This window comes from Selaginella moellendorffii, unplaced genomic scaffold, assembly GCF_000143415.4.
Source record: "Selaginella moellendorffii unplaced genomic scaffold, v1.0 SELMOscaffold_29, whole genome shotgun sequence".
Classification (NCBI taxonomy): Eukaryota; Viridiplantae; Streptophyta; class Lycopodiopsida; order Selaginellales; family Selaginellaceae; genus Selaginella; species Selaginella moellendorffii.
The window spans coordinates 1,288,212-1,302,423 of record NW_003314290.1 but is presented as its reverse complement, the minus strand read 5'-3'; the positions used below and the strand labels follow the sequence as shown (position 1 = coordinate 1,302,423).

The window sequence follows — 14,212 nt, the reverse complement described above, 5'->3', positions numbered from 1 at the left end:
ATCAATTGAGTTTGATTATTCAATTTGTAACCATATAGAATTGAACAATTGCACCAATTATTGCTCCAGAGTTAAAGGAGGAGGAGGTTGTGGCTCTACTATGAAGATGAATGAGAAGAAGGAGAAAAATTATAAGAAAAAGGAGATCTAGATAATGCAAAAAATTAAATTTAAACTAAAATCCCAAATCTTAACACTCTTTAGGGATGATCAAAATTGCCCTTCATCTCCACCAATGTGAGTGCATGGAAAATGAAAATGAAATACAAAAATGTGCATATTAATTAACCTAAAAACTTTAGTTTATATATAAAAGTGAGGGGTCCAGATTGAAACTAATATGATGGTTACCAAAATTTTATTACACTAATATTAGTATACAGCATCATTAGAATATTTTAAAAATTATTGGAATTAATATTGTCATTTAAAGTTGTATATGTTATATTTATTAGAAAAACCTTTATCTCAAATATTTTTACTGATGAGCATGCTCTTAACAGCTGACCTAATATTGCATAATAGTACCATTTAAACATTGTAATTCCATATTTGGTTGATGCTTAACACTAACATACTAGCATATTCATTTATAAGATTCAGTGAAACATTTACCATTTACAAACATAATTTCAAGCAAAGAAAAACTGATGGCATAAAAATTTCAATGCTGCTATGGCGCACCATGGCACCCTAGCGCCTAGATAAAGTAGACATTGAAAGCTTTGATCTATCCACACCCTTGCTTCAAGCGAAAATTGCTCACATCGGATGCCCTCATAACCTTTAGAAAGAGCCTCTAATGTAATGTAATGTGAATCTATGGGTGGTGTTTTGTATTTTCCTTCGGTCTTCGAATGGACGGCTGCGTGGCGCCAGATGGACAGAACAGCCTCCACGTCATTGGTACATATTGCTTTTCTTCCTTTTGTAAAAGCATTTTTCTCGTGCGAGCCGGAGAGTCCATAGCGAGCGTTCCCACGTATCGTACTCACCCTAGTCTAGGTCATCTCTTTCTCACGGAGCTTTTGGCGCTCGCCAAGCGGCGCCGCGGGGCGAGGGTATCGTGATTCGCAGCAAGAATGCGCCTCTAGCGAGCAGCCGGCGATCGATCGATCGATTTCGGGTCCGGCCGGGCGCGGGAGAAGCGATTATGGTGATGCGCAAGGTCGGCAAGTATGAGATCGGTCGGACGATCGGCGAAGGTACGTTTGCCAAGGTGAAATTCGCGCAGAACACCGAGACGGGCGAGAGCGTGGCCATGAAAGTCCTCAACAAGGAGACGATCCTCAAGCACAAGATGGTCGATCAGGTGCGTGCCTCGCGAGAAATCCCAAGAGCGCGAGTGGTTTTTCGTGCTAGGGAATGTAGGTAGCCTTGTTTTTAGTTCGTCCTCTTTTTTGTTTTGTTACTTGTGGTAATGTTCTTCACAGCTAAGATTTCCCAAAAATTTTGGCTGCTCTGCAGATTAAAAGAGAGATTTCCATCATGAAACTCGTACGACACCCAAATGTTGTGCGGCTTCACGAGGTAGAACTTGGTGATTTTTTTTTTCCTCCGTAATCCACTAGGTTCTTTTCCAGGTGCTTGCCAGTCGAACGAAAATCTACATCATCCTAGAGTTTGTAACCGGTGGAGAGTTGTTTGACAAAATTGTAAGTTCTAGACATTATGAATACGGCATTGAATTTTTTTGTTTGTCACATCCAGGTCGATCAAGGGCGGCTCACTGAGATCGAATCACGCAAGTATTTTCAGCAGCTGATTGATGCCGTAGACTACTGTCACAGCAAAGGTGTTTATCATCGTGATTTGAAGGCAAGTTTATCAACTCGTGCTTTTCTAGTTTTTGACTTTACGCTGGTTCTTTTCTTTTCTTTTTCTGTCACAGCCTGAGAATCTCTTGCTTGATTCACAAGGGAATTTGAAAATATCAGATTTTGGTTTGAGTGCTTTGCCACAACAGGTAAACACGTTTTCTTCCTCATCAATTACATGCTCATGGTTTTAGACCTTCAGGAAGATGGGCTTCTTCATACAACTTGTGGAACTCCAAACTATGTTGCTCCAGAGGTCACATATATACATCAGAGCTGGGTAGCTTGTTACTCATTTTCATGCCTGCAGGTCCTTGATAACAATGGCTATGATGGAGCAGCAGCTGATATATGGTCGTGCGGTGTTATTCTGTACGTCCTGATGGCTGGTTTTTTACCTTTTGACGAAGTGGATCTTGTCACGCTCTATCGGAAGGTAGCTGTTTCCAACTAAGAATATTTCCCCTTGACGCTTGTCTGTCTTTTACGTGCTACAGATTCATGAAGCAGAGTTCCTTTGTCCATCGTGGTTTTCACCTGGTGCGAGGTCCTTGATCTCAAGAATCCTCGATCCTAATCCTCAGACAGTACTGTCTTACTCATCTTTTAAGTTGCTGAGTCTACTCAGCCGCTAAGTTTCAGTCGTCTGGGTCTAAGCAGTTATTTGATCGAATGCTGATGGTTCTGAACTCTTGCAGCGGATTCAAATGTTTGGCATCCGAAAGGACGATTGGTTCAAGAGGAACTACGTACCTGTGAGGCTCGCAGATGATGAAGACGGGACTTTGGACGACATTGAAGCAGTTTTTGATGACTCTGAAGTAAGTCTTATCTTAGACTAGTACAATACTACAGCATCGTGTTTTCAATCCTTTTGTTTTCCAGGACCAATTTGTGAAGGAACAGAGAGACATTAACGAAGGTCCTTCGATGATGAATGCCTTCGAGCTTATTACGCTTTCACAAGGCCTCAACCTGTCTGCTCTTTTCGACAGAAGACAAGTGCGTAGTACATTACATCAAATTGTTCTCAACTCTGGCTCTTACTGTTTGCAGGACCTTGTCAAGCGTCAAACAAGATTCATCTCTAAATGCCCGGCCAAAGAGTTGCTAGCGAGAATGGAGGATACGGCGAAATCCATGGGCTACAAAGTGTATAAGCGTGGGTACAAGGTGCTGTGATCTCTGCTAACACGTTTTGGACGAGCATCTAACTTTCCCTGACTTCGTCTCTTAGATGAGATTTGAGGGGCTTACTGCGGGTAGAACGGGGCAACTTGCAGTGGCGGTCGAGGTAAAATTCTCATTAACCACCTTTTGTCCGCTCAGCAGGACTTTCTGTGAACAGGTTTTTGAAGTCGCCCCATCACTGTATATGGTCGAAGTTCGAAAAGCTGTGGGTGATACTTTGGAGTATCATAAGGTAAAGAAATTCTTCTCTCTTTTTTTCATCTTGCAAAGACACGGAATTGGCATTTGCTTTGGTGGCAGTTTTACAAATCGTTTTGTACAAATTTACGCGATACAGTCTGGAAATCCGCTGGTGATGCCAACGAGCAATCTTCGCAGTTGCTGAGAGGAGCCAGTTCCGGAGTTTTATAACAGATATAAAGAGTTTGTAGTGAAGCTGGTCTGTATAACTTCTTTTTCTTTCTGTTGTTATATATACGGCTGAGATTCTAGCAGATTGCGCGGGTGAGATTGGCGCTGATGTGGCGCTTATCCAGACGAGAGAAAGGTGTTGCTGGCCAGTGTGCGCTTGCCACGCGTCGGGGCCAATCTCTCTGGAAGAAGTTCTACTCTCCAAAGTTTTTTGAGTTTGTCGCAGAACTATAGTGCCATGGCCGCTGCTACTACCAGTGCTGCTGCCACATTGTCCACTCCAGTCGCTGGCCTCGGTGGATCTTCACTCAAAGCAGTGAAGAGATCTTCATCCTCGAGAGTTCATCTTACTTCAGGTACTGGTCCTCTCTTCGAGTTATAAGCACTGAGCTTTTCTTTTATGTGTAGCATTCGTCCACAATGCCAATGCCTCCCCGAATGCTCTTCGACTGAAGCCCTGCATGTCTCGTGTTACATGGTAATTTGTGATTTCTCGTAGAACTCTTATCCTCTTCCTTGGGACAGCTTTCGTGGAGACTGGTTGCGTACCGATCTCTCAGTGATTGGATTTGGATTGATCGGGTGGCTAGCACCATCGAGCATCCCAGCCATCAACGGCGATAGCCTGACTGGCCTGTTTTTCGGTAGCATTGGTCCCGAGCTTGCTCACTGGCCTACAGGCCCAGCTCTAACCTCGCCATTCTGGTAAGTAAAGAACTTTCTCTTTTCTCCTTTTTTCCTTTGTTGCAAATGGATGAATTTGCTTCGTTTGCTTACCCAGGTTGTGGATGATCTTGTGGCATCTGGGACTATTCATCACGCTCACTTTCGGCCAGATTGGATTCAAGGGAAGAGCCGATGGCTACTGGTAAGAACTTTTGTGTGTTTCATAGCAGCATACCAGGCAGCCTGTACGAAAAAACCTCAAAGAACGCAAAGCTGGTGAATGATTCAAGCTCTTGTATAGAAGCGCTCTGGGTTGGTTTCCTTTGCATTTTCCATGGTTAGCGCTTGCTTTTTGGCTTTGAACAGCGAGGCTTGCATGAGTAGAAAGCATTTCTCGTGCTTCCGTTATTTATAATTTAGACATTACTTTTGAAACACCAGAACAAGCAAAAACCATACAAATAAATTTCTTATCAAATTCACTAGCTTTCCTTCTGGTTCAAACTTCAATTCAGACAAGGAGTTTGGTCTTCAAGAAGATAAGTCGAAGTTTCAAAGATCGTTTTAGACCCAGCTAGAGTTCTTGAAGTTCGTAGGAATTTCCTTTCCACCATTTATTGACTTAAGGTTGGTTTGTTTTTTATTGGTTGCTTGGACCTCTCTGCAGCTTTGAAATTCAGACAAAGGTCAGTGACCAAACCAAGGAGAAAAAGAAGGCTGATTGTTTTCCTGGCTTTTACTTTTTCTCGTTTGTATCTTAGAAACTTCGGAATTGTAGAAACCTACAAAAGAAAATTAAAAAGAAAAGATTTCTTCGATTGTGAATCCTCATGCCATTTTCTCTCTCTCTCCTCTCTTTCTTTTCATAACTTACATAAAAGCGCCTCCCCAAATCCACAGGAAGCTCGCCTCCCCATAATTCAACCCCGTACAAAGACCGAGTACTGAAGCTCGTGTAAAGTATGATACTCTTCCCGGGGAACAGGGGCCATTGTTTTGCTCTACTTTTTTTTTTTTTTTCCAATCCACTCTTTTCTTTTCTCGGTGTTTTGATCTTTACAGGGGGCGGCAGGGAGCACAGAGAGCAGCATTTTTTCTGTGCAAGCTACCAACTTGGGGTCAGAGAAGAAAAAAGAGCTCCAGTCTAACGGATCACCACCGGGAAAAGCTATGGCGCCAGAGATTGTAGAGACTGCGAACTTACTAAAACCTTTTCTCTCTTCTCCGGCTTTTCAGAACCTGTTGACGCTGTCTCGATGGGCGTGGTAGAAGGAATGAGGACGTTCTTGAGGGAAATCCTCTCCAGCGCCGTCAATCTCCAGCTCCGTCTCCTCCCAATCGTCCCATCCCATCCATTCTTGCTGCTGCTGGCGATTCAAATCTCCTGGAAACCAAAGATGTTTTAATTCCCGAGCAACAGCCAAAATAAATCAAACCAAATCCCCCAAAAGAGCAAGAACTCACTCGCAAAGCCTGTGATCATGGCAGACGTGGTTTCCTCCTGTATCATCACCCTTGCGCCCAACGAGGACATTTGAGCAAAGACGAGCACTAGGAAGAACAAAAAAGGACAAGCTTTAGAACTGCTGTTTCTTCCAACAAGAGCTGAGCAGAATTACACAAGAACCAAACAGCCAAAATGAGGCAAAAGAGAGCTTACGCAGCAGCGAAAGGAGCAAAGATTTGATAGAGCCGGCCATTGTCGAGAGTAGAATTGGACGGGCCCAACACGGCAGCGAGCGAGCGAGCGAGAGAGAGAGAGAGAGAAAGAGAGCGAGAGACCGTCTCTTTTCTGGTAGCCTGTTTTGAAATTTAAAAACAGAGAGCGAACTGTTTGTGAGCGATATATGGTGGGAGAAATTACTTAAATTGTCCACTAACCTCGGTTGCTAACTCCTCCCCAAACATTATGGCCCCTCGCACGATCCCGGGGATCACATCAGGGCCGTCCGTCCAGCCCGTGCATGGCAAGCCCATGGCACGTCATACTTCCCCCCGAGGCATGATTCTCATGAAATTATGAGGATTCTGGCAAAGCACGACAAGTCAACTAATGAGTGAGAGAGCTGCTCTAAAAACGCAAAAAAAACACGACTAATAAAACTTGGATCGCTCTAGTCGTGCCTGGACACTGATAAGTTTGCTTACGTCTTCCTTGTCCATGATGACAGTGTGCTGAGGGAGACGATTTTCTCTCTTCGAGCAGCGCAAGTCCAAAATGGAGCGGCAGCAGGCTTTGACGATCTCGCAGGGGCACTGTTTTGGAGCTGAAAGGCTCAAAATACTGGGATACCAAGGACTATGAGCTATGAAAAACACCATCAACAAAGTTTTAGCTCACCCACCTTGAGCGGACATGAAACAGCTACAGGATTGAAATCCCACCCTCTACTCCAGTCCACGTCGACAGCTTGTAGATCTGATCGGGACCAGCCGCCGGCTTAATCTGCCGTCAGGAATAAAATCTGTAATAAGAACAGCACAAAATACTTTACTTACGATACTGAAAGAGCCAAGATGGCGTCATCCTTGGCTTGGCTTCGCTGGATTTTCGTCGAAGAAACTCCTTTGCTACTGCTGTGAGCAAAGCCGCACCTAACGGCAAAGACTCCTCGTCCACAGTGAAGTGAGGAGTGTGATTTGGATGCACGGAGCCCAGTGTCTCGTTCCGGATTCCCAAGTAGATGTAAGCACCAGGAACTTGTTGGAGATAGAAGGCAAAGTCTTCTCCTTTCATGGAAGCCTCTGCCACGAATACGTTACTTCCCCCCAACATGTCGGACGCAACGTCCCGGACAAGCTGGTAGGCTTCTTCATCGATCACGGTCGCGGGATAGGATGGTTCCATAAAACTGACTTGGGCCGAGCATCTGTAAACTTCGGCTTGTGCAATGATAACCTGGGGAAAATGATTTGAGAAAGCAGCTGGAAAAATCCAGTACCTGTTCGATCCTTTGCTTAAGCTTCATGAAGTTTTCGTCGGTGAATGCTCGTAAAGTCCCACCGATTACGACGTGATCGGGTATGACGTTAAAACTGCTACCAGAGTGGAACTTTGTCACAGAGACAACCTGTGATAGGCTTTGTAAGTACCTAAACAAATCCTAACAAAACAGAGACCGAGAGAAACAAACCTGTGAGTCTAAAGGATGAAATTCTCGAGAGACCAGCTGCTGCAAGCTCATGACTGTCGCGGACGCTGCCAAGATCGGGTCCACAGCGAGGTGGGGATCGGCAGCATGACCAGACTTTCCCGATATCACTGCCTCGAAAGATCCAGCAGCTGCTTTCAAAACGCCTGGCTTCGCAGCAATTGTGGAAGTCGCGTACTCGGTCGAGACATGGATCCCGAAAATGGCCTCGGCATCACCAAGAGCTCCTTCTTCGACCATCATTTTTCCACCACCACCACCTTCTTCAGCTGGTTGGAATATCAGCAGCACTGTCCCCTGGCCACATAAAGGGACACTCAGCTTCGAAACGAAGAAGATAAATAGAGGAAAATGCAAACGCAATACTTTAGCACGAAGGCAAAAAAGAAATCCAACTGAGAAAGCTTTCCAAGCAAATAAAAGAGAAGAAAAAAAAAACCTGGAGCTGTTCTTGATGTAGTGTAAGAAGCTTTGCAGCACCTAAGAGCATCGCTACGTGCGCATCGTGTCCACAGGCGTGCATTCTTCCAGGAACTCTGCTCTTGTGCTCCCATTCCATCGCTTCCTACCAAGAACATCACGAAAAAACTCCAGCAAACGCTCTACAGAGATTTAAACTGCGATTACCTGGATAGGCAGCGCATCCATGTCCGCGCGAAGAGCTACAAATGGCCGATCGCCACTCCCCACGGAAGCGACGACGCCGCTGCTCGCGACGGGCCAGCGGTAGGCGACGCCCATGGCATTGAGCTCCGACCTCACCAGCGCGCTCGTCTCGACCAGATCAAACCCTAGCTCCGGATTCTCGTGAATCCTCCGGCGAACGCCCTTGATCCAGTCCTGGGACAACTCTACATTCTCAGCAGCGTCGCTTGCGCTCGCCAAAAGCACCACCAAAAACCACAAGAAATATGACATTCCCAAAACCCTAATGTTATCAACTTCTTTCCAAATGGTTGTAGCAGGAGAAGAACTTGATGAAGACGGCTGTTTTTGATGATTCTGAAGTAAGTCCTGTGTTAATACAATTGTATTTTCATTCCTTTTGTACGTTTTTGAGCTCTTTTCGACAGATCGATAGATATTGGCCCCAGGGAAGAAATCCGATGAGATGCCGTTTTAGGCGGCTGCTGGATCATCCATCCTAAGCATCGAAGCTCAGGCCCAGATAGACTCAGCAAACTTAAAAGATTGAGCACTGAAAACCAGAAGGGAGAAATTATGGATCTTGGATTTCACACCTCAAGACGTTCATATCATAAAACCTTTAACTTATTTATATATAACCTAAATACATGTTCAAATGATTCTTGGATTTAGTGCATTATCTACTTATATTTATATTTGTGTTTGAATTATACTAATCCATCAATTTATTCGAGATGCCCTCATCTGGGCTTTTAAATATTCTAAAATATTAAATGGCGGAAACAGTGCAATGTGTTTTTATGGAAAACACCCTCAGTTACAAGCTTTCTTCAGAAATCATATTGATTAATCCGTGTTGGCTTTCAGTGTTCACCTCTTATGAAGGTCTGATAATTTTCTTTTTGAAAGGGAATCTATGTTTTATTTTTTACCACTCCGAAGCTGCTGTGATGGCTTTCAGGAAAGCTCAGTTCCTAAAGTTAGATTTACGATCCTATCAAGGTATGAAAAACCACCAAGCTTCATGTATCTGTTATCGAAGAACAAAGAAGCTCTATGTGCTGCCTGCGAAGCCTAAAGAAGCTGTAGTAAGTTCCATTACAACTTTACTTTACGACAGATTTTTACCTGCTTATAACACTACAGGTATTTTGATGTTAAAAACGCACCGCTCTATTTAGGAATGTCTTTTTGTTTTCTGATCTTTAAATTTCTTTGAGACTGCTCTTGCAGCAACCGATGATAGCGGCAGCGCTTGGGGGATTTGTGTACGAATTGATTGGGCTCGTCATAGCAATTTGCACCATTTTTTCATATTCTATTCAAACAATTGGTATAACATTCATTGAGTTTAAGGGCGGCCATTAGATTGAGGAACATCCTAGAATATACTTTATAATTCTGAAGCAATTAGCGTCATTCGAATCCGCCATTATAAAAAGCACTTATAACGTTTCGGAACTACATAGGCTTCCAGGACAGCATCCTCCAAATCCACACCATACTGCAGACAGAGCAAGATCATGAGACTGGAGAAAAAGCAAGGAAGACTGACCAGCTTCGCCTGCAGGAGCTCCATTCGCTTACAGACCTCAACATAATTGGGTATTCGCTCCATCATATACCTGGACCAACAGAGAAAGGAATGAGTTAGAGAGGGTAATTCGATGGTGTTTCCTTACATGTTTTCCGCTGCTGCAACAAGAATCTGGTCTTCCGGCCCAGAACGTAGGGCCGAGTATGACAAGTCAGGGAGGGCCTTGTACACCGGCAGCCGGGTGTTGATCATCCAGCAGTAACCGTGGTACATGCATGTCTGCACAAGGCGTTAACTACATATCACTGGAACGAGAAACTGCTTACTATCAAAGCATGGTCGTGGGGACTGATGGACTCTGGTGGCCTTGCAGTCAAGAGCAAGCTGGTAAAAGGGCTAGTGTTGATCGCCTGGATCAACTGGGAGAGGGCGTGCACGTCGTCGATGCACGTACCGGTTGGCGGCGGGTACGCATGGCAGTACTCGGGGAGCCCCTTCCACCGGAAGACGTAGCCACTTACCTTGTACTCGTGGAGCACATCTCGCAGCAGTCGCAGGAGAACTCGGTCCTTCTTCTTCCTGTAGAGCCGCGTGATGCAGCGCACCGTCTGGCTGCATCGGGAGGGCTGCTCGTAGTGGAAGTAGGCCGAGCCCATGATCCGGTCTAGGATTGGAATGGCTGGGGATGCTTCGAATTCCTCCAGCTGGGAAGATTGTAAGACGCGAAGAGAAAGCAATGAGATGTAGCGAAGATCCTCGTCAGTGACACCGTTTGTGGGATCTAGCCGGAGGTAGAGTTCGCGCTCTTGAAGGCTGTCAAAGAGACGACCACAGTAGAGAAGCTGGATGAGACGGCCCAGCTTGCCCAGTCCGCCCCAGTCGAAGAGAAAGTTGGTCTGGCACCTGGACACTAGATAGGCTTCCTCGCGCTCATGCTCCCACGACTCGGCAAGATCTCTAACCAATTTGCTCTTACCGGCCAGCTCCCTGCGGTGCGCCATAGCCAAGTCCCTCTGCCACAGCACCTTCCTCAGTCTCTCCATTTACCCTAATCCTTGCCACGAGACACGTATTTATTCTCGTTTCAGTTGAGAATATACTTTATATACTGCTCTTTTAACATACCTTTTCTCAAAGGCTCGCCAAGGTTTTGGATTAGTTATTGATGATGGAAGCTTAGATTGAAGAATGCCTCTGTGGAACACCTTTGGCCACAAAGTCATTTTCTTTAGACTTTGATGCCACTGGCTTTGGTTTCTCTTGCTCGTTTTCCTCGTCAACTCCTCGCAATGCAACATCCTATTTGTCCCACTCGTCCCAAAGTCCATGGCGCTCACTTTTAAACTACAAAACGTGAGAGTCCGAGGAGAAAGCATTGGAGAGCAGCACAAAAGCCTGTCCAAGCTCCTCGTCCATTTCCACAAGCCTCTGTGCGGCAAAAGCCGCTTTTTCCAGATCGATGCTACCTCTGGATGATCCCAGCAGCGCCTTCCAAGCCACAGCATCCGCTTCTCCCTCCACCACTTCCCGAGCAAAATCCACGCGCCCTGCTCGTCCTAGAAGATCAGCCATGCACAGGAAGTGCTCCAAGCTCGGCCGCGAGGAGTGATCCAACACCAAGATCTGGAACAAGAGCTTACCCCGCTGGAGAAGCCCGGCATGGTTGCAGGCCACGAGAGCACACACGAAAGTGGTCGAGTCCGGGGTCACACCCTCCAGCTCCATTTCCAGCAGCAACTCCAGGCTCTGGCTTGAGTCTCCGGTGTGAGCCAGCGCCGCGAGGATTGTGTTCCAGAGCACGGACGATGCGCCAAAACCAGCTCGGAATGCGTGAAAAACTTCTCTCGCGGTCCCGACGCTCCCACACTTGGCGTACATGTTCACCAGCGAGCTGCAAAGGAACGCGTCAGCTTGCATCATCTTTCTCTCGATCCGGAGCTCATGAAAGATCTTACCGGATGACAAATCTCCCAGCAAAGAACACGCACCGAGAAGCGTCGACAGAGTTGTGGAGTCGGGATCCATCTTCATATCTCATACAGCTCCAGCGCTTCTTTCCCTTGACCGCTCTGGACATACCGAGCATCGTGTTCCATGCCACCAAGTCTCGCCGCTCCATTCGATCAAACACGCCCCTGGCAGAAGCACAGTCATCAAAGCTAGTATACATCTTCACCAAAGCAGTCTCCAAAACAAGGCCAGAGTTCTCGAGCTTACTTGCAAGAATTCGCTGGTGGATCGCCTTTCCTTGCTCCAAAGTCAAGCACGCAGCTAGAACAGTGGAGTATGTCACTCTGTTGGGCGGAACGTTCATCGCATGGTAGATCTCCAGTGCCTCGCGGCTATGCCCGTGTTGTGCATATCCACCAATCATGGCAGTATGTACCACGACGCTCTTCTGTGCGATGCCATCAAAAACTCGTCGAGCATCGGCCACTGCCCCGCACTTCACGTAGAAGTTCACAACAGCTACTTGCAGAGCTTGATCTTCCTTGTCGAATCCACAGCAAATAGCTCGCGAATGGATCATCTTTCCGGTTTTCAAGTCCCTAGAGCTCGAGCAGGCACCAAGAACCGTGGTGAGAGTCCTGTGATTCGGCTCTTGCCCCTCCAAGTCGATGGAATGGTATGCCCCGAGAGCTTCCCTGACAAGCCCGTGCTGGGCATACCCAGCGATCATAGCGTTCCACGGAGCGCCACCTTTGTCTCCTCCAAGAAAGCTCTGGCGATCTCCACACGGCCAAGCCTCGAGTAGAAGCTTACGATCGAGGTTTGCGCCATTGCCTCAAAGAAAATCGCAGGAAACTCCGCCAGAGTTCTCGCGTGGATTGATTGCCCCAGCTCCAGATCGTCGCAAGACCCGAGAACGCTGGAAAACGAGATCTGATTCGGCTCAATGCCGGTAGAGATCATCTCGTTGTAAGCATGAGCGGCTTCTCTCGAATGCCCGTTGCGGGCATATGCGGTGATCATCGCGTTCCAGGATACCAGGCTCTTCTCCGGAATGGATTGGAACACGGACCTCGCGAGATCGACCCTCCCGTGTCTGCCATACATCGCCACGAGAGAATTTTGGAGCATGAGATCAAATTCCAGCTCCGAGGAAGAGATATGGCGATGGATTGCGGTACCTTGAGCCGTGTTCGTGCAAGCTCCAAGAACTCGAACAAACGTGTGCCGGTCGGGCCTCTCTCCCTCGAGTGCCATTCGCCGAAAGAGATACAGCGATTCGTCCCCTCGTCCATTGCCCGCGTATGCGCCGATGACGAAATTCCAGCACAGAGCGCTCTTCCGGGGCAGTGATTCAAACAGGGATCGAGCTCGATCGACGCTGCCGCACTTGGCGTAGAGCTGGATGAGCAGCGCTCCGAGATCTGGATCCGTGCCGAATCCGGCCGCCGCAATGCAAGAGTGGAGAGAGATCGCGTCGGGGAGATTGGCGGCGCACTGCCGAATCGCCCGGGCGTAGGCGTGGATCAGTGGCATAAACCCTAACGGATATTCCCCTTTGAAATCTACTTGCCGTTTAAATCTGGGTAGAAACGTTTATCTGAGTATATGCTAATGAAGCTCTCTCTCTCTCTCTCTCAATTTAGCGATTTGAAAAAATGGGCGGGAAATGAGAGTGACTCTTGAAGTGGGAAATGAGAGTGACTCCCAGAGGTAAAATCCTAAAATCATACAGAGTTTGCTGCTATATTCTTACAAAGGAGAACGCGTTTGGTGGTCGAGCCAGCAGAGTCAAAGAGAGCTTCAACACAGGCTAGAACTGATTTCCAGACCTGTCACACCTGTGGAGGAGGAGATTTCAGTCAGGTGCTGTGCATTTTCGAGTAGAGAAACAGCTCGGCTCTTCAACCAGCTGCAACTGAAGGTACTTCATGCTTTTGGTTTGCAAGATTTGTAATCAAACTCGAGAACCAGGCGGGTTATAATCTTAGAGAAAGGAAAAGCATGAACGTTCAGGGCATGAGCTTCCTCTGGCGGATCAAGTTCATCCACTGAACTATGCGTGCACGCTCATGGTCACTGTCTGCTCGCAGTTGTTCACGGATTGATCGATTTCGGTAGCATTTCTTTGCGAGGCCGAGCCCGTTGCTGGGGGGTTTGGAGGATCTGGAGTGTTACTAGCGAGATTTAGGCGGAATTCTCGACGATCAAGAGGCAGAGATCACATAATTCCAGTGGCAGTGGAAATTTGCGCAAGTATATGTTGATTCGAACATCCTGGCCACACCGGCGAGAAACTGGCCAAGCACTCTCGCGGGGCGATACCAATCGCGCTGGGATGCATGGCCAGCTTCCTATATGAAAAACACTTTGAACTAGAAAGAAATCTTTTCTTAGAATAGGTTTTTTGTTAAATTGATTGTAGCAAAGTGAATCCTGGTCACTCGTGATTCTCAAAGCGCGCGAGTCATGTTTCCAAGGATGGATTGACGGGTTCGATTTTTGGTGCGATATTTTCTTTTCTTGCTCGTTCATTTTCTTAGCCGGGCTTGAATACCTTTCATGTGTGATATTTCATTACTCTCTTGACCGTCACCTAGGGCAAGCTCGTAACCACCATTTTTCTCTGCCAGTTTCTCACCAAGTTACAGTGCTGTTTTCCAGGAACGCTTCCGATAACAGGCCAGTTTCAAGACGATGATCTCCAAGAGTTCCCGATGGATCTAGACGAGGACAACAGTGCCAGCGAGAAAAGCAAGGAGGTTCCTTGCGCAACAACTCTAAAACGCAGCCCCGAGCTCTCGGGAATGAGGGCAGTTGTTATGGCTCTTCGCTAATTT

The 14,212-nt window shown here is 46.8% G+C and overlaps 5 protein-coding genes across 7 annotated transcripts; 2 read left to right on the top strand and 3 right to left on the bottom strand.

Moving 5' to 3' along the window:
• Window positions 1–945: 945 nt before the first annotated feature.
• Window positions 946–5,090, top strand: LOC9646230 (CBL-interacting serine/threonine-protein kinase 24). Of its 3 annotated transcripts, XR_002993030.1 has the most exons (17): window positions 946–1,312; window positions 1,468–1,530; window positions 1,584–1,655; window positions 1,711–1,818; window positions 1,892–1,966; window positions 2,020–2,073; window positions 2,128–2,253; window positions 2,315–2,404; window positions 2,516–2,638; window positions 2,703–2,819; window positions 2,874–2,990; window positions 3,055–3,111; window positions 3,166–3,240; window positions 3,309–3,447; window positions 3,504–3,775; window positions 3,828–4,124; window positions 4,201–4,374. XR_002993030.1 is itself a non-coding variant. In XM_024680889.1 (15 exons), exons 1-15 carry the CDS (start codon window positions 1,154–1,156, stop codon window positions 5,042–5,044), a joined length of 1,347 nt encoding a protein of 448 aa, XP_024536657.1. In that variant the 5' UTR covers window positions 946–1,153; the 3' UTR covers window positions 5,045–5,090. The 3 variants fall into 3 exon arrangements, 1 of the variants encoding a protein (XP_024536657.1); XR_002993029.1 differs by having other exon boundaries at window positions 3,309–3,775; XM_024680889.1 differs by lacking the exons at window positions 3,504–3,775; window positions 3,828–4,124; window positions 4,201–4,374 and adding an exon at window positions 4,986–5,090 and having other exon boundaries at window positions 3,309–3,360.
• On the top strand, window positions 3,563–4,388 carry LOC9645825 (photosystem I subunit O). The gene is made up of 4 exons (XM_002976086.2): window positions 3,563–3,775; window positions 3,828–3,897; window positions 3,945–4,124; window positions 4,201–4,388. The coding sequence occupies exons 1-4, from the start codon at window positions 3,658–3,660 to the stop codon at window positions 4,289–4,291; spliced, it is 459 nt and encodes a 152-aa protein (XP_002976132.2). The 5' UTR covers window positions 3,563–3,657; the 3' UTR covers window positions 4,292–4,388.
• Window positions 5,091–5,114: 24 nt separating the features above from the next.
• LOC9645824 (IAA-amino acid hydrolase ILR1-like 5) lies at window positions 5,115–10,465 on the bottom strand. The gene is made up of 14 exons (XM_002975891.2): window positions 9,749–10,465; window positions 9,568–9,701; window positions 9,441–9,510; window positions 7,865–8,251; window positions 7,677–7,802; window positions 7,220–7,534; window positions 7,028–7,156; window positions 6,585–6,984; window positions 6,431–6,531; window positions 6,234–6,369; window positions 5,967–6,113; window positions 5,746–5,885; window positions 5,550–5,636; window positions 5,115–5,469 (listed from the first exon to the last, which is right to left on the bottom strand). Exons 1-9 carry the CDS (start codon window positions 10,463–10,465, stop codon window positions 6,527–6,529), a joined length of 2,283 nt encoding a protein of 760 aa, XP_002975937.2. The 3' UTR covers window positions 5,115–5,469; window positions 5,550–5,636; window positions 5,746–5,885; window positions 5,967–6,113; window positions 6,234–6,369; window positions 6,431–6,526.
• A 119-nt stretch (window positions 10,466–10,584) lies between these two features.
• LOC112348398 (pentatricopeptide repeat-containing protein At3g57430, chloroplastic-like) lies at window positions 10,585–12,102 on the bottom strand. Its single transcript, XM_024680793.1, has 2 exons — window positions 11,378–12,102; window positions 10,585–11,313 (listed from the first exon to the last, which is right to left on the bottom strand). Exons 1-2 carry the CDS (start codon window positions 12,100–12,102, stop codon window positions 10,767–10,769), a joined length of 1,272 nt encoding a protein of 423 aa, XP_024536561.1. The 3' UTR covers window positions 10,585–10,766.
• LOC9646229 (pentatricopeptide repeat-containing protein At2g34400) lies at window positions 12,099–12,908 on the bottom strand. The gene has a single exon (XM_024680792.1). The coding sequence runs from the start codon at window positions 12,906–12,908 to the stop codon at window positions 12,099–12,101; it is 810 nt and encodes a 269-aa protein (XP_024536560.1).
• Between the last annotated feature and the right edge of the window lie 1,304 nt (window positions 12,909–14,212).

Bases quoted from the DNA above. Each gene is read 5' to 3' on its own strand.
- LOC112348398 (XM_024680793.1), bottom strand. From the start codon at position 12,102: ATGATCGCTGGGTATGCCCAGCACGGGCTTGTCAGGGAAGCTCTCGGG. The intron at 11,314-11,377 runs GTAAGATCTTTC...GTTCCTTTGCAG, and splicing joins GCTGGGAGATTTGTCATCCG to CTCGCTGGTGAACATGTACG.
- LOC9646230 (XM_024680889.1), top strand. From the start codon at position 1,154: ATGGTGATGCGCAAGGTCGGCAAGTATGAGATCGGTCGGACGATCGGC. The intron at 2,991-3,054 runs GTGCTGTGATCT...TTCGTCTCTTAG, and splicing joins TGTATAAGCGTGGGTACAAG to ATGAGATTTGAGGGGCTTAC. The intron at 3,361-4,985 runs GTGATGCCAACG...CCAAATCCACAG, and splicing joins TACAGTCTGGAAATCCGCTG to GAAGCTCGCCTCCCCATAAT.
- LOC9645825 (XM_002976086.2), top strand. From the start codon at position 3,658: ATGGCCGCTGCTACTACCAGTGCTGCTGCCACATTGTCCACTCCAGTC. The intron at 3,898-3,944 runs GTAATTTGTGAT...TCCTTGGGACAG, and splicing joins TGCATGTCTCGTGTTACATG to CTTTCGTGGAGACTGGTTGC. The intron at 4,125-4,200 runs GTAAGTAAAGAA...TTGCTTACCCAG, and splicing joins GCTCTAACCTCGCCATTCTG to GTTGTGGATGATCTTGTGGC.
- LOC9646229 (XM_024680792.1), bottom strand. From the start codon at position 12,908: ATGCCACTGATCCACGCCTACGCCCGGGCGATTCGGCAGTGCGCCGCC.
- LOC9645824 (XM_002975891.2), bottom strand. From the start codon at position 10,465: ATGGAGAGACTGAGGAAGGTGCTGTGGCAGAGGGACTTGGCTATGGCG. The intron at 9,702-9,748 runs GTAAGCAGTTTC...CGCCTTGTGCAG, and splicing joins CCCACGACCATGCTTTGATA to ACATGCATGTACCACGGTTA. The intron at 7,803-7,864 runs GTAATCGCAGTT...TGTTCTTGGTAG, and splicing joins TGGATGCGCTGCCTATCCAG to GAAGCGATGGAATGGGAGCA.